This window comes from Spermophilus citellus (assembly GCF_964194105.1).
Source record: "Spermophilus citellus genome assembly, chromosome: 2".
Taxonomy (NCBI): Eukaryota; Metazoa; Chordata; class Mammalia; order Rodentia; family Sciuridae; genus Spermophilus; species Spermophilus citellus.
Window position 1 is genome coordinate 74,139,703 of NC_138183.1, and position 25,924 is coordinate 74,165,626.

The following is a 25,924-nucleotide window of genomic DNA, read 5'->3' on the forward strand; positions in this document are numbered from 1 at the left end:
AGTAACTTTGATTTTACATTTTTCCTCAAGTGACAGTAAAACTAATTTTACTACTAGAACTTGCTTCAAAAGTATTTCTGAACTATATATATGACTAGCTCATTTACTGAAATAGTAAAACACACAAAAAGTGACTTATCCAAATAATGTATTTCAGAGAGTAATAGATGTTCAAATTGTTACCTATTATTACATTTTTAGAAGGATTTATAGGTTCAAAAGTTTCACATGAGTAAAATTTAATATTGATAATCTAGCACTGTTGACTAGGTGAGAACTTGACATTCTTTGCCTCCTAACTTGGAATAATACAATATACACAGCAGTAGCAACATGTATGAATTGTTCTGATCAAAATACATATTTCCCAGATGTTATCAAGACTTTGAACTTAACTTCCTCTTCATAGGAAATATAGAAGGTAAAGCAATGAGTTTGATTCCAGTATGAGAAAACAAACAAATCTGGAATGTGAAATATTCTCTAAGATAGTTTGCCTGGTATTTTCAAAAACAACTTTGTAAAAAAGGATAAAAGTGGGTGGACCAAAAGAGACATAAGAGCTAAATACTGATTTGATCCTGGATTTGATGCTGGAGAGCAGGGGGAGGCAGGGGGACAGCTATGAAAAATATGTGAGCAGTCAAGGAAATTTCAGTGTGGAATAGGTACACTCATTTATACTAGGGAGTTATTTTACCTGTTTCTTCAGTATGGTAACAGTATTATGGTTCAACATGAGAAAGTATTTCTAAAATATGATAAGTAGTAAGAGGTGTAGTGCCTTTATGTTCATGACTTTAAAAAGTATACACCTGGGATGGGAATATAGCTCAGTTGTAGAGTGCTTGCCTCACATGCACAAGGCCCTGGATTCAATCCCCAGCACCACAAATAAATAAATAAATAAATAAATATATATATATATATATATATATATACACACACACACACACACACACACACACACACACATACATACACACACACACACACACACACACACACACATACATACACACACACACACACACACACACACACACCCATAAAAAGCAAATATGTAAAATGTTCAAGATTGTCTCTAGGTAGTGTGTATGTGGCTAATGTTAATATTATTATTTAAAATTTTCTGCAAATTTGACATTTTTTATAATAGAATGGAATGTTCTTAAAACTTAATTGAGAGAAATAGTATTTATTGAGTGGCCTTATGATATACAGTGCATTCTACAGGTCATATAACCAACCATCAGGGATCTGTACCTATACTTCATTCCTGAGTAACATTTTTTACCAGGCTGTGTCTGAGTACCATAACACAGGTTCCATTGAGAACCAGGATGGAAAACAGTTGTGTTAAATATTATGTATTTTGGAGAGCTTTGCTTATTATATCACATGATATCCTTTTGGGGAACATGAAACTTTGGATTTTAGTAACAGGAATAGTTAAGCTGCTTCTGAGAAACTGGATTTCTGGCTTGTTACAGACATTGAGTTCTGTTTTTCTGGCTGCTAGAAAGGTTCGACCTCACTTGTAGCCATCTCCAGCAGGTGGTCTTCCTAACTGTGCCCCTGAGTGCTTTCAGCTTTTCTCTGTTTCCTTTAGTTTTTCCTCACTTTGATTCTCTTATCTTTTTTTTTATTATATTTTTAGTTGTAGATGGACACAACTAAAAATTTACTTATAATTATTTATTTTTATGTGGTGCTGAGGATCGAACCCAGTCATAAGTGTGAGACAAGCACTCCACCACTGAGCTACAACCCCAGCCACTTTTATCTGTTTTTTTTTCTAGCCATATTCAAAGGATTTAAAATAATGTAGTTTATTATTTGAAAGTCACAAACTAAAAGACAGATTTTCACATTATTTTCATTAGTCCTATAAGTTCCTACTTCCAAATGCAGTACTCCATTGTCCGTTAGTCAATTTTAGAATAAGAGAATGTTTCTAGAAAATTAAAATTATATACTTTTAAATATAATTTTAAGATATAAACATTTTTATTTTCTGGAATAACATTGCCATTGCTATATTTAAGTAAAATTCCTTATTTTATGGGGAGAAGTAATTCAGGACAAAGAACAACGCCAGTCCATGAAAATAAATATTTAGCAACAGTTGGAATTAGCATTTTCCTTTGAGAATTTCATTTTTCTTTTTTTCAATCAAGGGAAGTAAAATATGCCATTTGCAGTCACTTTACCTTTAACATTTCTGAAAGAATTGTGATCTATAATGACATTAGTTGCTTTTGAATGGTATTCAAATTCCTTCCCTCCTACAGTAGTATCTTTCTTCTGTTAAAAGAGACTTTACATTTTACAAAATACTTTTCAGCATCAGCGTGTTGATGCACATATTTAAAATTTGCTCTTGCTACTTTTCAGGAAGTCAAAGTCCTCACCCCATTTCTATGTGGGATTGCTGTGTTATATTATTGTGCTCTAACAGAATGCTTATGACAAGGATAATACCACTTACTCTAAAATATGTAAGCTAATGATGGCTAAGACAATTTTTAGATATTATGTATATGTTAGGTAAGTATTTAAGTTTAACTTTTTAAAAAGTGTTCATTCAGTGAAATTTTCCAAAGAAGTTTTTTTTTTTTTCTTTAGTGATAGGGACTTGAACTCAGGGCCACTTTACCACTGAGCTACCAGCCCTTTTTATATTTTATTTTGAAACAGGGTCTCCTGAGATAGGAGGATCAACTTCTAGGCTGGCCTAGAAGTTGATCCTCCTATCTCAGCATCCTGAGTTGCTGGAATTACAGGCATAAGCCACCATGTCTAGCTTTTAAAGGCTTTTGTATTTGCAAAACTGTTTTCATTTTATATTTGGGCATACTTAAGTCTGACCTTAATAACCTGTGATCTTCCATCTTGAGTGGTATCTCAAATTAATTGCCAAAAGAGGGTTAGTGTCGCTGTGTTCTGCACAACAAGGGATCAGTTAGTTAACTGCACAGAGGTATGAGCCAGCTGAGAAATTAAAAGTCTGAAATAATTAATAAGAAATAAAAGACTCAGGAAAGTAGTTTCACAGCGGGGTCCTGGTGGGAAGATTGGACCTGATGAATCCTGTCTCTAACAAAGAGTGAGGGTCTGCATGCTTTATTTATAGGGGAACACATCAAAGGGATTTATTATGAGGAAGGGTTCTTAAAGGTAAATGAGAGAGAAGCAGGAGGTTATGGGGAAGTTGGCCTGAATGGAGCCTTATCACCTTCGCAGTAATTCCTCCTCCTCCAGGCAGCTGGCACCTCAAGACTATATGGGTACACAGATATCTCTTTCCACCTCCTTGAACCTGGAGCTGTCTGAACAGTATCACAGAATTCTGCAGTATCACAGAATTCTCTATGAGCAGGACGTTGCCAAGGCAACAGAGTGGTCTCAGATTGGTGAGATGGCACAGAGAGTTCTTTGAGGGGCACACCTCCACTTAGAGATGGCTCAGACAAGCTCACAATTCATTTGTGGCTCCCAACAGGTTAGTTGTTCACTTAAGTGTGAGTGAAGTAAGACTGCCATCTCTTTTGCCCCAGATGGAACAATTCCTAGAATCAGGATTTAGCTTTCTTTGCTCACCTTTGGAATTTACTTCTGGTTTGCCAAAATAAGGTAAAATAAGGTGTATATCTTTCTTTCTGCATTTTACTTTCATTTGTTTTTTCTTTCTTTCTATGTGTGTGGTACTGGGTATGGAAGCCTGGGCCTCACACTTCCTAGGAAAGTTCTCTACCACTGAGATACATCCCCAGGCCACCCTCAGTCATTTCTTGACACATAAACATCAACTTTAGTTTTGTCTTATGGCCAGTTGGTCATGTGAATGCTGTACAACATCTCCGTTTATACTGCTTCACACATCACTCTCCGGACAAGTTCCCACAAAGACCTCTTTTGTTCTACTGTCAATCCACCCTGAAGAAACCAGTTTCCAAACTATGCACAGCTTTGTAAATCAAGATGAACTGGTCAGAAATTGGATACAGAAGCAAACAAGAAGCCAAATAATACTTCCTGGTTAACATGGCAGTTAACAAGCTGAGCGTGCTATGTGTAGTAAAATTGCAGGTCATAAAATGTTTTGAATTCTAAGAAAATGCCAGTTAGAAAGTTTATATCATATTCTTATTGTAATTATAGTTCAAGGTCATTAACTTGTTCCTATTATTATTGGAGTTAAGAAAATACAAGTAATGTTTTTAGTAAGATATTCTAGGCAACAGAAGGCAGTGAGAACAAATGATGAAATGCGAACTTTAGTTCTGCATATTTCTTTTTTTCTTTTCTTCTTTTTGGTGGTGCTAGGGATTAAACCCAGGGCCCTGTGCATGCAAGGCAAGCACTCTACCAACTGAACTATATCCCTAGCCCCCTAGTTCTGCATATTTCTTAATTAGCTTTGTACATGATCACTGAGGACCAAGATTGGGAGGAAGAGGAGCTTGGTCTGTGGGCATAGCTGTCCTTCTTTCTGACACCAGTGTACCACAGTATGGAACCAATATAGTGAGATACAGAGCTGACATTCCTGGGAACTCTACATAAGTCAGGAGGAAAGGGATATACCCATACATAATGATAGTAACAATATGTTTTTCACCAGAGTTAAACATAATGTATTCACAGCTTAATTTATGGATTTTGAAAATATCCTTGAAATATTTTCTCTTTGAATAAATGTTTTGTCCAATTATTTTTGCCATCTTGTTCAGAGCTTTCAAGAATATCAAGCACTTCTCAAAAGTTTTGTTTTCCTTCAGATGATCTAGTCTAAACACTGTGCTTTTAACTCTATCAAATATCCTTCCAAAGAATTGGCATCTTTGTGATATGTTTCTCTCCCCTTGAGAAATTTAAAAAAGAACAAAGGGAGTAAAAAAGAAAAGATTTAAAATGCCTTCTATTTGTAAATTCAGTAATAGGCAAAGACAATGTTCCTCAGCCAAAGAGATCAGAAAATTCTCAAGAGTACTTTGAAAATATATAGTTTAGATTCTGAATCTGTTACAGAAATGGTATGATACATTTAAAATTTTACCATATATCACATTTCTACCCCACCATATTTTGAGATGGAAATCATAATTAAAAATGTTTTCTTTCCTCATAAAGCCCCTTTCTCACCAAGCTATTTACACATACAATTTTTTTTTCCTATTTTGGTAAAGCCAGGAGAAACTTTTTTTGTTTTTTTGGGTTTTTTTTTTTTTTTTTTTTTTTTTTTTTTTTTTTTTTTTTTTGGTACTAGGGACTGATCTCAGAGGCACTTAACCACTGAGTCACATCCCCAGCCCATTTTTTGGTTTACTGGGGATTGAACTCAGGTACTCAACCACCAAGCCACATCCCTAGCCCTATTCTGTATTTTATTTAGAGATAGGCTTTCACTGAGTTGCTTAGCACCTCGATTATTCTGAGGCTCGCTTTGAACTCAAGATCCTTCTGCTTCAATCTCCTAAACCACTGGGATTACAGGTGTGCACCACCACAACCAACCTCAAGAAGAACTTTTTGAAAATATTTTTTCCTTATGTAAGAATGCAAAAGGGCTGAGTAATGAAATGCTGCCTTGCTTCGAGCCTTCTTTCCCCCCCCCCCTTTTTTTTCATATTTCCAGGCTGGAGGTGCAGCTAGGTAACACTTGCCTAACATGTCCCAGGTCCTGGGTTGGAACCCTAGAGACTGAAAAAAAAAAAAAAAAGATAATTCAGAATGGATTCCTCAGTTTAATTCCAACTTACTGATTATATTTGAATTGTTGAAATAATATGAGCTATGTTTTATTTTTTAATTATTGCATTTTTGAGGTATATTTAACATATACTAAAATATATATGTCTTAACTATACAGTATGAATTTTGACCAATCAGGATATGATGTACATCTGGTCAACAGGAAACCTTTCTCAAAATACTCGTCAGAAAATTGGAAAGTTTTCTAGATGATTCTGAGCTAAACCCAGTTAAGAACAATTACCTTTTAAAGAATCAGAGGATAATATACATAAAATATGTAATATGTCATAGAATGTTATACAGATTAAAGTTAGGTTATTGTTTTTTAAAAAATATAAACTTATCAGGCAAGGGTTGTGTCTCAGTGGCAGAGTGCTTGCCTAGCATGCATGAGGCCCTGGGTTCGATCCCCAGCACCACATTTAAATAAATAAATAAACAAAATAAAGGTATTGTGTTCATCTACAACTAAAAATATTTTTAAAAAGTAAACTTCTCAGACTGGGGGCGTACCTCAGTGGTGGAACACTTGCCTCACATGTATGAGACACTGGGTTTAATTCTCAGTACCACATAAAAATAAATAAATAAAGATATTGTATCCATCTACAACTAAAAAAATATATTTAAAAAAAAGTAAATTTCTCTCATGCCTTTTTAAGGGGTTTGCTATACTCATGTGTGAAATTTTTCATTTGTTTTTCTGTTTGTTTTTAAGAAAATTAACCAAAAACTTCACGATGGAGTATGTCAGCGCTGTAAAGAAGTTCTTGAATGGCGTGTAAAATACAACAAATACAAACCATTATCAAAACCTAAAAAATGGTGAGTTAAGTTTCTTCATTACTTTAACCGGTGGCATATATATCATACTTTGTTATTTCATTTCCTAATTTCTAAAATTGTATCCAAATAAATATCAAGGTCAATTTTTTTTTAAAATTCCATTTGGGCTGGGGATATAGCTCAGTTGATAGAGTGCTTACCTCACATGCACAAGGCCCTGGGTTCAATCCCCAGCACCACATACACACATAAAAATTCCATTCTCTCTTTTAGCATTTTGTCTTGCATGCATATTGAATCTTGGTTTTTAGAGATGAGAAAAAGTAGATTCATCATTTCCTGATCCAGTCTTTCACAAATAATAATGCACCACTCATAGAACCTTGTTCATAAAAAGTGAGTTTTGGCTGAGAAGAAGTTTGTGTTACAAAATGTCTCCTACTAATGAAATAACAATATTTACTATAGATTATCTTTACCAATTCTTAAAAGGAATCCGATCTTTTAATTCAATCCATAAAATTTTTTGTAATTACTTTCAATGTAAAAATTAGCATATTCTTTTTACATTATGAATTTAATTTGGTAATCTATATAGTAGCTATTAAGAACATTTGCTCAAGCAGGACATGGTGGCACATGCGTGTAATTCCAGCGGCTCTGGAGGTTGAGGCAGGAGGATCGCTATTTCAAAGCCAGCCTCCGCAATGGTAAGGTGCTAAGCAACTTAGTGAGACCCTGTCTGTAAATAACATAGAGAATAGGGCTGGGGATGTGGCTCAGTTGTTGAGTGCCCCTGAATTCAATCCCCAGTACCCCCCAAAATAACCTTTATTCATTATTTCTTTATTTAACTGTTCAATAGCTTCATCTTCCTTGAAAAGGTGTTTCTTCTTTATATTTTTGTTTATTTATTTTTTATATGTATACTTGGAATTGAACTCAGGAGTGCTTTACCACTGAGCCTTTTTTAACTTTGTGACAGTGTGTTGCTAAATTGCTGAGGCTGGCCTTGAACTTGATCCTCCTGCCTCAGCCTCCCAAATTGCTGAGATTATAGTGTGTGCCACTGCAGTAGGTGGTATTCTCACTTTATGAGAGAAAATTTTACTTAAACTTTGGAAGGTCTGTCTAAATATATGTAATATAGCTGTTGGTGTTTATTTTTGTCGAAAAATGTCAGCGTATCTGTGAATCTAAAACTGAAGCTATGGAATAATTTGTTTACTTGGGAATATTTGATAGCTTTGAGTGCCTTAATTTGAGTAATTTACTTTGCCTGAGATATGCTGCATTTTCTTAACTTTTTATTCTATAAAATTTATTAAAATTAAGAATTATACTTTCTATGAAACAGATACTAAAACATCTGAAATGCTTTCAGTTTTTCAAATACACTGAAACATCATACAACACAAAAAAATGCAAATTTTATCATGAAGTTTTTTTGATACTTCTGAAGGTGACTGATTGCAATGCCTAAGATAGTCATACTGTTAATTTACCTCCAAGTTTGTTTAGCACATTGTAGATCTTTTTTGTCAGGCATGATATCCTAGCAGCTCCAAAAGCTAAGGCAGGAGAATCCTAAGATTGAAACCAGCTTCAGCAACTTAGCGAGGTCCTAAGCAACTTAATGACACCCTGTCTCAAAATAAAAAATATAAAAGGGCTGTGGAATGGGGCTCAGTGATAAATCACCTCTGGGTTCAATCCCTAGTACCAAAAAGAAAGAAAGAGATCTTTTCTCTTAAAAGACAATGAAACGTGCACAGGATACTTCTTTTTAGTATGGAAAGTTACAAACTTTTTAGAAAATTTTTTTTCCAGTACTAATCTTTCAGACCAGAATTTTTAGATTTATTTTGGGTATAGTTGACTCCCCCTTTAAAAGGTTTATAAATTTCTCACTTCTGTCTTTCAGTGTTTTCTTCTTGTTTTTCAGCATTCCCTTCCAGAACAAAACACCTTTAAACAAGTCTGATGAGTCTTATTCTCACCGGCCCAAATTAGCAGTAGGGAAATTTAATAATAGGGAAAATTGTATGCAGTATCTAATTTAGATTTTTATAAATGAATTAAGTATATTCTCTGGATAGCAATTAAATACTAGTTGTGTACTTTTAGTTAATAGGCCTAATACAAGATTTGTAGGTTTCTGAGTATTTTCTACAAGGCATTTTCTATAAAGATCTTTTAAGATTTCATCAATCTCCATTTTCTCTTTCTAGCATCTTTTTCCCTAAAAGAATTGGAAGTATAGGTAATAAATATTTGCATATTCATAGGATTTTAATAGACTAGTGTTGTATAAGAAAGAAAATCTTTTAAGAACATTTCTGTCTCAGCAATTGTTTGTATTCTAATTGCCCATCTTTAATATATGCTAGCTGGTGACACATGCCAATAATCCAGTAGCTCAGGAGGCTGAGATAGGAGAATTGAGAGTTCAAAGCCAACCTCAGCAACTCAGTGAGATCCTATCTCTAAATAAAATACAAAATAGGGCTGGGGATGTGGCTCGTTGAGTACCCCTGAGTTCAATCCCTGGTACCTAAAAAAAAAAAAAAAGAGAGAGAGAGAGAGAGAGAGAGAGAGATTATCCTAGGTGTTTATCTTCGTTATGAATGTGCTAGTATGTGAAAGATTATATCAGTTATTAGTCTTCCACAGGCTATAGAATTTCCAGACGTACTTATATGGCTCTTAGATTTTTCCCTTCTTTTCTGTGTTACTTATAATCTTAATATTTTCATGGCCAGTGCCAGGTGCAGTGGTGCACACCTATAATCCCAGGGACTAGGGAGGCTGAGGCAGGAGGATCGTGAGTTCAAAGCCAGCCTCAGCAACTTAACAAGGCATTTAGCAACTCAGTGAGACCTGTCTCTAAATAAAATTTTAAAAGGGCTGGCGATGTTGTTCAATAGTTAAGTGCCCCTGGGTTCAATCCAGGTACCCCCTCCAAAATTTTTTTTTCATGGCCAGAAAAACTTGCATACTTTAAATCCTAGAAAAACAAATATTTATTTGGACAAACACAAAGATTCAGTTAAAAACAAAAAGAAAAGGAAAGCAGTGTAAGTGGCAAATTTTTATAAGTCACACATCACTTAATGATGGGGATAGCTTACCATTATAGTCCATCCTGTATGTGGTTCATCATTGACAAAAATATCATTATATAATGCATAACTGTAATTAGTTTTCCAGAAAATTTAGAATATACCAAACTTTGAAAATGGTTGGATGTGAACACATTAACTCAAACACATACAACTTTGTTCTGACTCAAAGCTGTTGAAGTCCTTGGAGTTAGGGGAATTTGTGGTGGTATTGTCACTAGCTGTGTCACTAGCTGTGATTCAGAGGTCTTCAAGAGACCATTGTGTCAAGGAGGTAAGGGCTAAGAAGGACCTCAAGAGCTACTATTCTGCATTATATTGAGGTAGATGTGGTTAGCCGTACTTCAGCTCACAATAAAGCAAGATGAGGGAAATATTGTACAAATGCCAAAATATAGATAACAAGATTTTAAAGCCTAAAGGAAGATCTCTAAGAGTAAAGAAGCCCAAGCTAATGGAAAACAGGTCATAGCTTATGAGACTGAGACATTACTAGTCAAAATAGGATCTTGTAAAGGAAGAAAAAGTTATTTTTCCATCTACCCTTCTAGGTTCTTAGTTGAGGCCCTTCTTTTAATAAAAACAATAGCAAGAGAAAAGGACACCTTTATTTAATATGAGTTTTATGTGACATTTACACAGTTTTTTGTTTAATTTTTTTAGGCAGTGCTATGGGGATTGAATTTAGGGCCTTCTACAGGCTAGGCAAGGACTCTACCCCTGAGCTACACCCCACCCAAATTTTATGTGCCATGGGAACCTTCATAAAGAAATAAAGATTTGAAGAAATGATTAAACCCAAGTGCTTTCATATTAGGTTTGATAAGGAATGGAAAGCCATGGGAAAATGTGATAGGACAAAGTAGGAAACTTAGCTAGACCTTTGTCTGCCTTTGGAGATAATGATGATCTTTTCCTCCAGGTATCATGAGGGCATATCTTGAATGAATGTCTTATAAGGAGAAGGTCAGAGAGATTTTCCTACACCTGCTGTTTCTCAGATTCCTTCATCTTAAACTATTAAATTTGCCGAGACACCTTATTTTAGACTAACATGTTTTGAACCTTGTCAATCTGAACATGTTACCTTCCCACTAGGACATCATTAATTTCTTTTCTTCTTCTTCTTCTTTTTTTTTTTTTTTTGGGTGGTGCTGGGAATTGAACCCAGGGCCTTGTGCGTATGAGACAAGCACTCTACCAACTGAGATATATCCTGAGCCCCAGGACATCACAAATTTCTGATAATCCTAGACACATGGTACATGAGGCATATAGGAAAGCCTAGCTTTCAAATTTTAGTCCCATGACTGAAAGGGTTATAGAGTGTATAACTCATTAATATCCACCTTGCTTTTTCTGTGTATTAAGACATGCCCAGGGGGATGGGGATATAGCTCAGTTGGTAGAGTGCTTGCCTCAAATGCACAAGGCCCTGGGGGTTCAATCTCCAGCACCACCAAAAAAAAAAAAAAAAAAAAAAAGACATGCCCAACATTATAAGGAATTTAAATCTATTGATGATGTTGCTAACATAACTTGTTTTGAAATTTTAAATATTTTGTTCAAGTTAGTAGTCACCTATAATTTAAATTTGTCCTCTGTTAGGGTTTCTATAAGATGTTTACAGATACCTCTCAACTGATAATGGTGTTACATCCTCACAAACCTGTCATATAAGTTGAAAATATCTTAAGTTAAAAATGTGTTTAGAGGGCTGGAGATATAGCTCAATTGGTAGAGTGCTTGCCTCACATGCACAAGGTCCTGGGTTTAACCCACAGAACCACCAAAAATATAAATTAATAAAAATGTCTTTAGGAGTGCCTAGCAAGTGGATATCTCAGTTTGATCCCTAGAATTAAACATGCAAAAGAATATATGTTTAGTATATTTAACCTTCCAAACATCGTATCTTAGCTTTACCTTCCCTAAATATGCTCAGCATAACTAATCTACAGCTAGGCAAAAAGTATCCAACATGAACTATTCGTGTGTGTGTGTGTGTGTGTGTGTGTGTGTATGTGTGTGTACACTACCGGGAATTGAACTCAAGGGTCCTTTACTACTGAGCTATAGCAGTCACCTACACACACTTTTTTTTTTTTTTCAATTTAAGAAAAGGCCTAGCTAAGTACCTGAGGCTGGCCTTAATCTTTCAATTCTCTTTCCTAGTTACTAGAATTACAGATGAGTGTCACCATGCCCAGAAAACACAAACTATTTCATAATAAAACATGTAATTAATTGTATAATGTATTGAAAGTGGGAAACAATCCTTGTATGGGTTTGTTTTTATACCATGATGAAATCAATAAATTGTAAGTCAAAACATTAGAATTAGTAGACCATTTGTACTTTGTTACTGTCAAAGATGTGTCTTTTAACTGGACATGGTAGCTTACACTTACAATCCCAGGTATTGGGAACCTGAAGCAGGAGGCTCACAAATTCAAGGCCAATCTAGGCAATTTAGTGTGACCATATCTCAAAATAAAATTTTTCAAAAACTGGAGTTGTAGCCAGAGCACTTGCCTAGCATGCATTAGGCCCTGGGTTCAATCCCTAGTACTAACCCTCCACCCCACCCACAAACACACAAACAAAAGTAACTTCTGTGTAATTTCATTTTTCTGGTTAAAATGTTGAATACTGGGGCTGGAGTTGTGGCTCAGCGGTAGAGTGCTTGCCTAGCACATGCCAGGAGTGGGGTTCAAACCTCAGCACCACGTAAAAATAAATAAAATGAGGGTATTGTGTCCAACCACAACTAACATATGTTGAACACTATTTTACTTGTCTAAATATCACTTGCCACAAATTATGCAACAAAACAATGTATATAAAGAAATGTTGGGGCTGGGGATGTGGCTCAAGCGGTAGCGCGCTCGCCTGGCATGCATGTGGCCCAGGTTCGATCCTCAGCACCACATACAAAGATGTTGTGTCCGCTGAAAACTAAAAAAAAATAAATATTAAAAAATTCTCTCTCTCTCTCTCTCTTTGAAAGAAAAAAAAGAAATGTTAAGTAGAATATAAAATGTTAAGAGAAAAGGGGGCTCTTTGTAAGTGACATTTATTTTAAATTGAAGTAGTAATATTCTGAATATGGGAACAATTAAAGCCCTTTCTCCCATTTGTCTGTCTTCTCAAATGTCAAAACCCATACCATTAGCAAATTTCCATCATTCATGGGGATCTGATACCAGAAATTAAGAGCAGAGAAAAAAAGTTTGGCATCAAAATTTTCACACATACCTGCTTCAACCATGGGAAGCAGAAATGGTCCCATGTTTGTACTTGGCAAACAATGTTGCATATTTATTTTCTTCCAGTGTGCTAACATGCTGCAGGAATTTTTATAAGCATGTTCATTATGGCAGTCTCTCCCAGTTACTGGAAATAATCCTGGACCATCACCAGAGAATTTTAAAAACAGAATAGAGGTCCTAACTTGAGTTGATTGAAAGAGAGATGGGTTGAAAACTGTATTTGATAGAGGGGAATTAAATGAAGGCAGTGAGAGGATAGGGGATAAAAAGCAGCTGGTGCTTCCCTTTGTGATAAGTCAATTTTAAATAGCTCTACATAGGGCTAGGAGTGTAATTCAGTAATAGAGTGCTTGCCACCAAGCCCAAACCCTACAAAATAAATAAGTAAATAGCTCTGGATATTCAAAGTTTGAGGTCTTTATAGAAATAAAGTGAAAGGCTCACCAAAGTAAAAACCCTAGAATCAACAGTCACCTGTATTTTATACACTCTAACTTAGAAGTCAGATCAGTCTCTACCATAATTCCCCACTCATTTTTCCTTAGATAGTTGCTCCTAAGGCCAGTACCTGCTACTCCCTGGTAGAAGGGCTGCTATGGTGGGATCCAGATCTCCTTTGGCACTAAATGGCATGATCACTATTAGATTTCAGATTTTAATATTACTATTAATAAATGTTTGAGTTGTGGTTCAGGGCAAGTCTGCCATTTTATATAAAATTATTTTTTCAGTGACCTTATTTTTGACTTTTGAAAAAGAAACCCAAAGATTAATTAAAACTGTTCATTACTATTCCTGATTTGTCCCAAATCACTTATGAGCAGTATAAATAACCTTGGATGTAGAGCTGAATTATTAGAAAAGCAAGAGATCTTATAAAATGATTTGTGTAACTCTTTGAGAAGGAGGAAGGAATCATGTTTTTTAATACTTAGTAGAGTGTCTATTTAACATGTGCATGGTCCTGGGTTCAATCCCCAGCACACGTAAATAAGCAAACAAGTAAAGAAATATTTTAAAATATGTATTTATATTTTTCCAGGTACTTGAAATATAAACTGTTAAAAGATTTGTTCCTTTCTTCAATCTTATGCCAGAAAGAAATTCTTTGTTTATCCTGGGATTAGAGAGATTAGATGTTTCATCCTAGACAAAAGTAGAGGGAACAAAGATTCAAATGCAAATTGGTCAGATTGCAAAGGCATGTTCTCCTTCTCTTTCATGGTGATTTTTCAGTATTGTATTATTCAGTCAAAAGACTTTTTCCCCCTCTTCAACCTGAGCCTGATGCTTCATTAATTTTTACAAATGTCACCATCTTGTTTCATGGAAGTTGTCTGCTATGTGCTGTTACCACATACTGCTGAGTACCATCCTGCTTTGTTTTCCAATATTTGTTTCTATGGAAAGTATTAAATAAGTTTGCTTCCAGGTGCTGAATGCCTTTTGTTTCAGGTAACCAAGCAACGTTTTTCTTCTATTAAGTTAGAAATGTGGTAGGCAAATAATGCACATTTCTGTTAAAATGTCCAGCCTACTTCTTTTCCTCTTTCCATCCACTTAAAAAAAGAAAAATCTGTAGGCCTATCATGTGTGAATGCCTGGGTTCATTCCCTAGAACTGCAAATGAATGAATGAAGGCTGTATCATCATGGATACAGCATTAGTTCATGATTAACATCACCATAGTAGTAAAAAAGAAAAGCTGCTATAAAACAGTGGCAGGCCACAAACAGACTGGGATCTGAGCTGACTGTTGAACCTATAAGTTTTCTATTTCAGTTTTCTGCCCCTCTGGGACATTGGACAGAATCTAGAGACCATTTTCTTTCTTTCTTCTTTTTTTTTTTTTTCTTTTAGTATTGGGGATCAAATTCAGGGGCACTTTACCACAAAGCCATATCCACAGCCCTTTTTGTTTATTATTTTGATACAGGATCTTATTAAGTTGCTTAGGGTCTTGCATAGTTGCTGAGGCTGGCTTTTGATCCTACCTCAGCCTCACAGGTGATGAGGATTAGAGGGATTAGAGATGCCTGTGCCTTGGTGCCCAGTGTGAATTGTCCTGTATCTTAAGTCAGTGGTTTTCAAATTTTTCAGCTATAGAATTCTTTAGTAAAGCAGAAGCTTACTCAAGAGTCCCATGAACACAACAGGTTAAAACAACTGTCACTAATGGGGAGAAGGTAGCCCAGAACTTAAATGCTGTGAGATGAATGTTCACTGGAAGTAGCTTTGATCATTAAAATATTTCAAGTGAAAAAATGGAAAAATTGGTATACCCTGCCTTGGAATCTGCATTGCTCTGGAAATGTCTGGGCTGACAATTGCTTTAGTTTTTTACAACTAAGAAACTGTTTCCTTTTTTACTAAATCTTCTTATTTGTATTGGACACTTTATCCCCAGCCCTTTTTTAAACTTATTTTTTATTTTGAGATAGGGTCTTGCTAAATTGTTCAGGTTGTCTTTGAACAGTGATCTTCATGCCTCAGCCTCCTGAGTAGCTGGAATTATAAATAGCTGAGATCACAGAGGTGCACCACTATGTCCAGCTAAATCTTTTTACTGAAAAAAGTTAGGCCCTTGCTTCTCACATCCAAAATTTAGTACCTCCTGAGTGGCAATTTCTATCTTATTGATTCTAAGTTTTTATTCTCATTGAGTGTCCCAGTGTAGCCCTTGTCTCGTTGAACTTAATTACTTTGAACAAATAAATTCTCCTCTCCTTTTTAATATATTTGCTTCTCATCTGAACTGCACTCAGATATGAGGCCAATAAGACAGTGGTTTGGGGTGGGGGTGGGGAGAGCCTTAATCCTCTTAACTGTTTCAAGACCTCCAGTGGGGAAGTGGTGAGTCTGTAGCAGCAGGACGCTCCCTGAAGCTCTGTCTCCAGAGAACTCCTGCTTTTTATGTCTACTATAGTGTGGGAAAAGCCAATAGGTTGGGGAGAGAGGCCTGCCTCTACAATGCATTAGAAACAAAAAAGTCATACTATTTGGAAGAAAATGAGCAAGGGAAATGAGATGAGTCACCATGCTTGGCACTAAATGAATGCTTTTAAAATGAATTACCTTGTGGAGAATTTTTCCTTATTTTTTCAAAACGTCTTTGAATTTATAGAGTGTATTTATATCAGGACATCTACAAATTAAGTGCCTTATTACAGAATCTTTAATAGAAAAACTGTCTAAATGCTGATAAGCATTGGTGCTTATCACAATTTATAATTGGAATGGAAATGCAAAGCCTTCATACTTGATCATAGTAATATCATAGCCAGAGAAGACTCTTGACTTTGTAATATTTCTATAGGGAAATGGCTAAAGAGTAATGGGCAAAGTTGAGTACCTTAAGAATGAAATAGCATGAAGAAAGAGAGATTATAAAAGGTTTGGTAAAAATAGAATGTTTAATTTGTGTTTACTGCCTAAAGACTGATGTTCTATAAATTGTTTTATTCTTACCACTTAAATATAGCAGTTGGATTACTCTTCAGTTTATACATTATCAGATACCTCTCATACCACCATGTTTCAAATATCATTTTTTATTATTAATTTAGGATATTAGACTTAGAGTAAATAGCAATGTGTTTATTATATTTTATTGACTAAGAGGCAAGAACTGGCATTTTAAATGTCACTAAATTTTTACCAGTTTAAACTCCAAATGACATCCCAACAATTTTCATCAAAATAAATGCATTACTAGAAATAAATACAAAGTATCCCATTACCAGACCAATGAAAAGTTAATTATTTACTGCTATAAGACATAATTAATTGATTAGGAAGAAAAATATTATTCTAAAATACAACAGAAGAAAGGGCTATTTAAGATTAAACTTTCATGATCAGTCTGTTCCTCTCTCTGTAGATGTGTACCTGTGTAACTTATTTGAAAATTCAGGTAAGTTTGTGATGGCAGAGGTTGTTGGGAAGAAGATAGTTGAGTAGTACATGCCATCTTCCAGAATCCAAACAGAATTGAAAGATAATAAAGACACAACTGTAGTAGTTTTTTCTTGTCCGTCTTCTTTCTAGCCTTCACTTCCTTCTTTGCCTCCATCCTTCATATGCATAGTAAGATCTGCTGTTAACAGCTGTGGAAGGCTGTCCATCTCCCCCACCCCCAGCAGTGGAGTCTTTCCCCCACCAATACAGTGTGACTTCATGAATTAACGATTAGGAATGACATTGCAGAGAATATGTCTTAGATCAATAAAGTACTTTTAGCAAGGATTGCCCTCTGGGATATAGAAATAGCTGCTGTTGTAGAGCATTCCTCTTTAATGGTATTGGAAATGCAGTTTTACTGTTGAGGCTCTGAAATTAAAATTCTGACTTGAATTTTAACAGTAAAAAGGTAGAAACCAGTATGCAAGAATGCCTCTAAAATTAGAAATTATATTCTGTTGATGGTAATTGTGAGAATTATTGCAAGAATTCTTCAGGGAATTTTCAGGAAGCTGATGCAATTTGGGGAAGCAGGGTAAAAGGGAAAGGAAAAGATCTCAGCTGCTTAAAGCTGACCTAAGGAGGTCACATATAGCTGTTCTTTAACCTGAGAACACCAATTTTTTCTTTTTTCAGATTACATCTTAAATCAGTGAATAATTAAGATATTTTATTGAGGGACTAGAGCTGTAGCTCAGTGGTAGAGCACCTGCCTTTCATTTGTGAGACACTAGGTTCAATCCTTAGCACCACATAAAAATGGATAAATAAAGATATTGTGTCTATCTGCAACTATATATATATATATATATATATATATATATATATATATGTATATATATATATATATATATATATAAAATTTTTTAAATTGATATTTTATTGAATTTAACATTTTTTTCAAAGCTCTGCCATACCTATTGCATTCTATTAACCACACTGTAGAGTTAGAAACAATGAGGAAGTAGCCTTAGAATTTAGATGACTTACCCTATTCACCTAGCAGGCAGGAGATTCACAGTTAGGATTCAGATTTTTTTTTTTTTTTAAATCATAGTCTCTCACTACTCTCTTTTATTTCAATATCAGATCACAGAGGTTTGATACAAAGTCATCCTCCATGACTTGAACCACTTCTATATCTTAAATTAACCAAAATAGAATTTTCACTTATAAAGTTAAAATATGCCTATTCGAAAACCTCATATTGTGTAACCAGATTTCCATTAATTTACAACAACCAAGAGACTGAGATGAATTTGAAAGTTAATTTACTATAATCTACTTGTTTTATTAGGTTAAAAAACAATTTTCTATAGGAAGAGTCCAGGGTAATAGCAAAGAATATTAACTGAGACGTAGCTCTGAATTTCAGAGCAAAAAGGATTGCTAGCAATGACAGGAAACTCGGTTCAATATGCAATTATTTTAAATAGTATCTTTAATATACAAGACACTATGCTGCATATTATAGAATATACTAAGGTGAATCTCTGCTGCCAATAAATTTGCAATCTATTAAAAACAGGAGGGTCCACAGGTAACTCTTGGGTAGATCACAAGAAATGCTAGGTGTAAGTAAAAAGGGAAGGACATAATGTCAGACTGAGATTGCAGAGGAATAATAAAATGAAAACAGAGAAATAGGTCTAGAAAAGACATGAATTAAAAGCAGAAGGTGGTATAAACAGTGTTTGCAGGAAATCCTATGAGGAAGAAATTAAGGGAAAATAAATATGAATCTCCTCTTCCCTCAGAAAAAAATTTGGTTATCATGAGCTCTCTCTCTGTATCCTGTTAGTTCCTTGTAAATTCATTATCCTTTTTAGTTTTCTTTTTTTTTTTTTTCTCATTACTTTACTTTGGTGACCCATGAACATTGATCAGAGTTACCAATCAAAAGGAGGTTTTGTTCATCCTTGAATGTACACATGATGAAGAAAAAATAAGAGTTGGAATTCTGGTTTGTGGCTTTACTCCTAGCCTTAGAAAGTGGGTTATCACTTTTTTGTTGTTCTTTTACCAAAGTAAACATGTATTACAGTCTTGTTTATATAAAAATGATAAGTACTACAGTTTTATCAGTCCCTCCATGTGGCACTATGTATGTGGCAATAAGCTATATATATTGGTCTCTGTGATTGTGCTTTCAATACAGCATTTCTTGTAATAGACATGCTCTGAAAGTTAATCAGTGTTATGAAAGTTGTGTCACCACATTCAGGAGCATCAAAATATCCAAGAGTGAAGTTTTAGTCATAGGTTGCTCTTGATATGAGTGTATTATATAATGACTTTAACCCCTGACTTTACTCCTGCCTAAGATCTTGGGTCTTCTTTCATGTTTATAAAAGTAAAAGTAGTTTTCATTACTTCTATTACTCATTTACCTGTATGTGAATATTACTTGAAAACATTGATTGGTGCAGCAACTTTTGATTTAGAATTGTCTGCCCTAAATAATTTCATTCTCTCTTTTTTTTGCCCCCTTAAATTGTTCCTGGTCAGAGGTGAATATGTTGCACTCTTAAGAATTCTCATCCAATCTACCGCTGCGATAAGAAGTAGTATAACCTCTCCATTTACTTTCAAATACATAATCTAGAGACATAAGGAAGTGAATCGGAACTATGTACAGTCAGGGTACTTGAAATTTGAGAATATTGTTTCCTTATATGTATCTTATAAGTAGCATGTGATGTAATCCTATAATATGGTATTAGAATCTTCCTCTGTTGGGTATAGATGAATTACAGCCACTTCAGGAAATGTGACTTTGTGAAACTCTACCAATATTGAGTGTCTATTATTTGTACTCAAGAGGGTGGAGTACCACAGGCCACTGTTTACCAAAGCATACCAAAGCACCTTGTCATCACATAAGTGATAATACAAGTGCAGGTGAATTATGGTATAGGTTAAAGGGTAGTGACCAGGAAATGAAGGCATTGTCAGAAAAGTTGTAACAGAGACATTTTCTTTCTGACAATTACTAATCTATTTTAAGCCTGTCCCCATGGAAAATCCTAAGAGTACAGGAGAAATTTTACCTCACTGATAGATGGTCCAACTATTGATATGTTTAATTATATAATATGAAAAGTCATGTTATTATTAAATGACTTTTAATTGAGTACAGGTTATGAATACATTGATTACTATTATTAATAGTAATGTGTCAGCACTTTTAGTACTATTATAAAGAATGAGACTCAAAGAAGTGAAGGTTATATGACAAGATATATATGAGGGCTGGGGATATAGCTCAGCTGGTAGAGTGTTTGCCTCACATGCACAAGGCCCTGGGTTCAATCCCCAGCACCACAAAAAAAAAAAAAAAAGAAAAGAAAAAAAAAAATATATATATATATATACACACACACACACATATATACACATATATATATACATGTATACATATATGTGTTTATATGATTATATGACATATATATCTATATATACATATATATACATATATATATGTATATATATATGAGTGATTATATGACAGGGACATGTCAAAGATGGGCTAGAATCTTGGTCTCCTGTTTTCCAAAGTAGTGTTCTTTCTCTTTTATTTTCAAAAAATTGTATTTTCTAGTTCTTATGGTGGTCGATTAAAAACTTCAAATTCTGTCTCTAATCTTTATTCATAAATATATAATGAACAGGACTGGGGAGATAGCTGAGTGATAGAGTGCTTGCCTTGCATGAGTGAGGCTCTGGGTTCAATCCCCAGTACCATACACATAAAAACATATATATACATACATACATACATACATATACACACACATGCATACATACATAGATATATACATATATATTTATATAGAACATTTATTAGCTTCATTTAATTTTTCTTTTATGTTTTTCATTATAAAAAATACAGTACCATTTTTTAAAAATGTATTACTATCTCCCTTGTCAGTAAACATAGTTTGTAGAAGTGATCTGTATTTTTCTTTGACCGTATATTCCACCAAAATTATTAGTTGTAGTATAGGCATGATCATGATTGTTCAAATGATTGTTTCTGGAAATTGTATTTCCCCGAGAAATGAAGTCAAAACTACTATATAACATCTCTGAATTTTTTGGGGGAGGGGGATTTTCAAATGTAGCTATTTTCAAGGAAAAATTTAATATTTAGGTGTTGTTTTTTGGTGCTGGGAATGGAATCCCTAGTGCTCTACCACTGAGCCATACCCCCAGCCCTACCTAGAGCTAATTTAAAGTTATTCCTTCATGGATTCTATAAGGAAAGAAAATATCCTGGAGTGATTAAAGAATTTATAGATATTTTAAAAGGTATTTTACAACACTTTATAGGTTTTGTGACTACTTGGAATGTATAGTTCTTATTAAAATGATGTCTAAACCATTCTTTCTCTTTTTCTTTTTCTTTTTTTTTTTTTTTTGGTACCAGGAATTAAACTCAGAGGTACTTGACCACTAAGCCACATCCATGCAGCCCTATTTTGTATTTTATTTAGAGACAGGATTTCACTGAGTTGCTTAGTGCCTTTGCAGTTTCTGTGGGTGGCTTTGAACTCTCCATTCTCCTGTCTCAGCCTCCCAAGCCACTGGGATTACAGGTGTGCACCACTGTGCCCCGCTAAAACATTCTCATATTTAAGATCAAGATTATTTAGATAGATAAGTGTAATGTTGAGGTGGAAAAATAATGCAGAAACTGTTACTTTTGCTAGCCAAAAACTGCTACCTTTAACAATAACCTCCTATACTTATAAGGGGGTGGGGGGAACTGTGTCCCTTTAGAAAACTTAAAATACCTTCAAAGTTTTCAGCCAGGCAAGGTGTCATATAGCTGTAATCTCAGCTATTCAGTAGGTTGAAGCAGGAGGAGGGTAGCAAGTTCAAGGCAAGCCTGGTTAATTTAGCCAAACGCTGTCTCAAGATTAAAAACAACAAATAAAATGGGCTTGGGGATATCGCTTAGTGGTAAAACACTTGACTAGCAAGTGAGAAGTCCTGGATCCCCAGCACCTCCCTGCCACACACACACGCACACACACACACACACACACACACACACACACACAAAGTTTGTTCTTTTTTGTTTCAGCTAAGACTCTTTGGAGACACACAAAAAATGTGTCTACCATCTTCCTTTTTGAATATGTGATGAATAGTCTTGAACTGAATATGCTCAGGAATATGTACCTAAACTGAGCATGCTCAGGAAGGTAGTAGCCCCCTCCACACGCTTTCCTATGTATAAGTGTAGGTTTCCTCAATGAATCCCTCTCTCTCTGTCATAGGAGAGCAATGCTTCACAAATAACTCCTTTGCTGTCCTTAGTTGCTGCAATTAATAAACCTCTCTCCATGCTTTTATCTTCTGGTTGTGCTCATGGGCTTTGCACTCAGCAAGAGGAGAACACAGCATTCAGTTACATGTTTAGAAAGCCTCTCACTGTACTCTTCAGGGAAAGCCTGTATTTAAAGGTTTGAAAGAGGCATACCACTTACTTTTATGATAGGGAAAGTAAAATTTTATAATTCATATTTTCACAAGCATGTCATATTTATTTTTAAAAAGGACAAAATGTTAATGTAATTGTGCATATTTGCTTTACTGTGAGATATGTGTGTGTGTATATATGTATGTGTATATATATAGTCAGAACTACTATCCTAACAAAATACAAATGATTTTCAGAAAAAGTTTAAATTTGAGAAGAGCATAGTTGCTTTCAACAATAGAATTCATCCTGTTCTCAGAATTGGCTATTGTAGTCTCAATGAGCAATAGGAACACCGGAAAACTTGAGTATGAAGGCAATATTATTTTGATATTGGTCAAGACTTCTCAAAGGTTGTAAGCATAAGAATTTCTAGGAGAGTTTATCAAACAGATCCTTGGGACTCATTCCCAAGATTCTGGTTACCTAAATAATTCAGGATGTCCAGGAATCTGCATTTTAATAAACTATGCAAGTGTTTAGATTCTTAGGAGTAGATGGGCTAGAGAACTAGGACCTTTTGACTCCAGACTCCAAAACAAGTTAGCCATTTTAAACCTTTTTTATATGTAAATTTTAACACCAGCTGTGCTGCTAATACAGTTTTATCCTCAAATTAGCAATTAAGGATTTGTTTTCCCCAGGGGTCTCTAGTATATGACCAGATTCTGATTTCTTTTGAAGCCTCAGATGAACCTAACCAAGAGAGATTTTAACATTATTTTAAAACTTTAAAAATATTGAAGGCAAAAAGCATTGTGAAGATTTTTCTAATTCATTTGAATTATTAGAACTTGATTCCATGTTCATTCTAATGGTTTAGAAATTGTTGATCTATTTTTTATTGCAGAGTAACTAAGTAAAGCTTTTTGGTACACTAAAACACAAGTATACCAAAATAATTCAACCCAGACATTTTTAATAATTATTTTCATTTAAATCATATATCAAAGAGGGTTTGGTTTTTGTTTAAAATTTTTCCCATTTGAGGCTCTTGAAGTATAATTTATGTGCAGCAAAATTCACCCTTTGTAGCACACAGTTTAAATTCTAACACACACAAATGTATATAGTTTAAGAACAACATCACAGTCAAAATATAAAACATTTCCTGTGTGATTAATTTAACAAAATCATGCTGTATCATGCTGTGTATATATGTAAATAACCAAAGGGAATTCTGCCTTTCTGTATATGTAAAAAGCATCAATCAAAAATAAATAAATAAAAGAAAGGAAGATTGGTAGAGAAAGGAGAATGGGGGAGAGAGGAGGGGAGAAAAGTAGGGAGGAATAACAGGAACTAAAATAGAGTAAATCACATGCTTGATTTTGTCAAAATGAACCCTACTCTATGTATAACCGTAATGTTCTAATAAAAATATATGTGTATAAAACATTTCCATTACCCAAGACATTTTTCATACCACTTTATTTATTTATTATATATATATATATATATATATATATATATATATATATGTATGTATGTATGACAGCAGAATACAATTCTTATTACATATATAGAACACAATTTTTCATATCTCTGGTTGTATACATACCACTTTATAGAGACTCCTGCTCACTGCCAGCCCTGGCAAGTACTGCTATATTCCTTCCCTACACTTTTACCTTTCCTGAATGTCCTCTATGTAGAATCATATAGTATGTAGAGTTTTGAGTATAGCTTCTTTAGTTTAACATAATTATTTGAGATTCATCCACATTGTGTGAATTAGTATAGAGATCCTTTTTATTGCCAAGCAGTGTTCTATTGTAAGGGTGTAACACAGACTGTTCATTTACTCATCTGTGGAGGGATATTCACGTGTTAGCGATTGTATATCATGCTGCCATAAACATTCATATACTGCATTTTGTGTGAATATAGTTTTATTTTTCTTGAGTAAATATTTAGTAGTGAGATTGCTGGGTTGTATGTCAAGGGTATGTGTATTCCAAACTGTTTTCCAAAGAGGCTGTGTACCTTTTACATTCTCACCAGCAGGGAGTAGGAATTCCAGTTCAGCATCCTGGTCAGCACTAAGGATTGTTAAGTTTTTGCTTTTTGTTTCAGATTCCCGTTTATTTAGCCACAAATGAATAGATATCTCTCATTGCAATTTTAATTTACATTTCCTTGATGAACAGTGAAGATAAGCATCTTTTCATGTGTTCATTTCACATCTTTCTTTGAACTTTCTGTTCAAAGACCTTGAAATCATGTTTTATCTTGTTTTCTTATTACTGAGTTTCAAAAACTCTTTGTATATTACGGATATGAATCAAATCTGTGTTTTGCACATATTTTCTGCCAATATCTGGCTTATTTTGTTTGTTTGTTTTTTCATTCTCTTTTAGTGTCTTTTGTCTTTGTTTATTTTCTGAGATGGGGTCTGGCTGTATTGCCCAGGCTGGTCACAAATTCATGGACACAAGTGGGAGACACCAAGTGTCCTTGAAGAGGAGAAAGTTTTATCTACTAAATCATGATTATGGATCATGGTTTTATTATCATAGCTAAAAACTCTGCCTAGCTAAGAATCACAAATAGTTTCACCTATGTTTTATCCTCCAAGTTGTATGATTCTGTTGTGAGTTTATAATTTATTTCCTTTTAATTTTAGGGATGTCTGATTGTTTATGCATCTTCTGTTAAAAAGACCATTCTTTCTTTATTCAATGGTCTTTGTACTGTGTTGAAAGTCAGTCAGTTAAATATAGAGTATGGGTTTGTTTCTGGATACTATTCTGTTTCATTGGTCTATGCATCTGTCCCTTCACGAATGCACCTTGAGTACTGCAGTTTTCTGGTAAGTCTTGAAATTATGTATTGAGAGGCCTCCAACCTTGTTTTTTAATTATTTTGCCTGTGATAGTTTCTTTGCTTTTTCATATAACTTTTAAAATCAGCTTTTCACTTTCTACATGAAACATATGAATATAGTTTTCTTTTGTTTAGTGATCCTATATATTATGATTTTATTAAACTCATTTTAAATTTCTAGAACACTTTTGGAGATTTCTTTGGATTTTCTACATAGACAATGATGATTTTTTTTTCTCCTAAAGAAAGACAATTTGATATCTTCTTCCCTAATCAATCTGACATTTAGTTAGCTATTTCTGATTTTATTGTACTACCTAGGACTTCCAATATTATGCTGGAAAGAAGTGGTGAAATCAGATATTCCTGCCCTATTCCTGATCATGTGGGGAGGCATTTAGTCTTTTATTATGAAGTATGATATTTGTGTGGGTTCTTCTTTTTTTTTTTTTTGAGAATTTTAATATTTATTTTTTAGTTTTTGGCAGACACAACATCTTTGTATGTGGTGCTGAGGATCGAACCCGGGCCGCACACATGCCAGGCCAGTGTGCTACAGCTTGAGCCACACCCCCAGCCCTGTGTGGGTTCTTTGTAAAAAATTTTTGTCAGCTTTAGGACATTTCATTCAAGTATAGTTTACTGAAAAATATATAACCAATAGTTGTGAAATTTTGTTGGATAAAGCTTTTTTTTTTTTTTTTTTAATT

General features: G+C 34.5%; 1 protein-coding gene across 3 annotated transcripts in view; it reads left to right on the forward strand.

Moving 5' to 3' along the window:
• Nucleotides 1-25,924, forward strand: part of LOC308643034 (uncharacterized protein C9orf85 homolog) — a 63,383-nt gene that overhangs the window by 29,652 nt on the left and 7,807 nt on the right. For all 3 annotated transcript variants that reach the window (XR_014020687.1, XM_081282619.1, XM_081282618.1), the window contains exon 2: nt 6,479-6,585. Coding sequence is in view for 2 of the 3 variants with exons in the window: in XM_081282619.1 (XP_081138745.1) it covers nt 6,479-6,585 (107 nt within the window). In the remaining variant the exon portion in view is untranslated. The remainder of the gene's footprint in view (nt 1-6,478; nt 6,586-25,924) is intronic.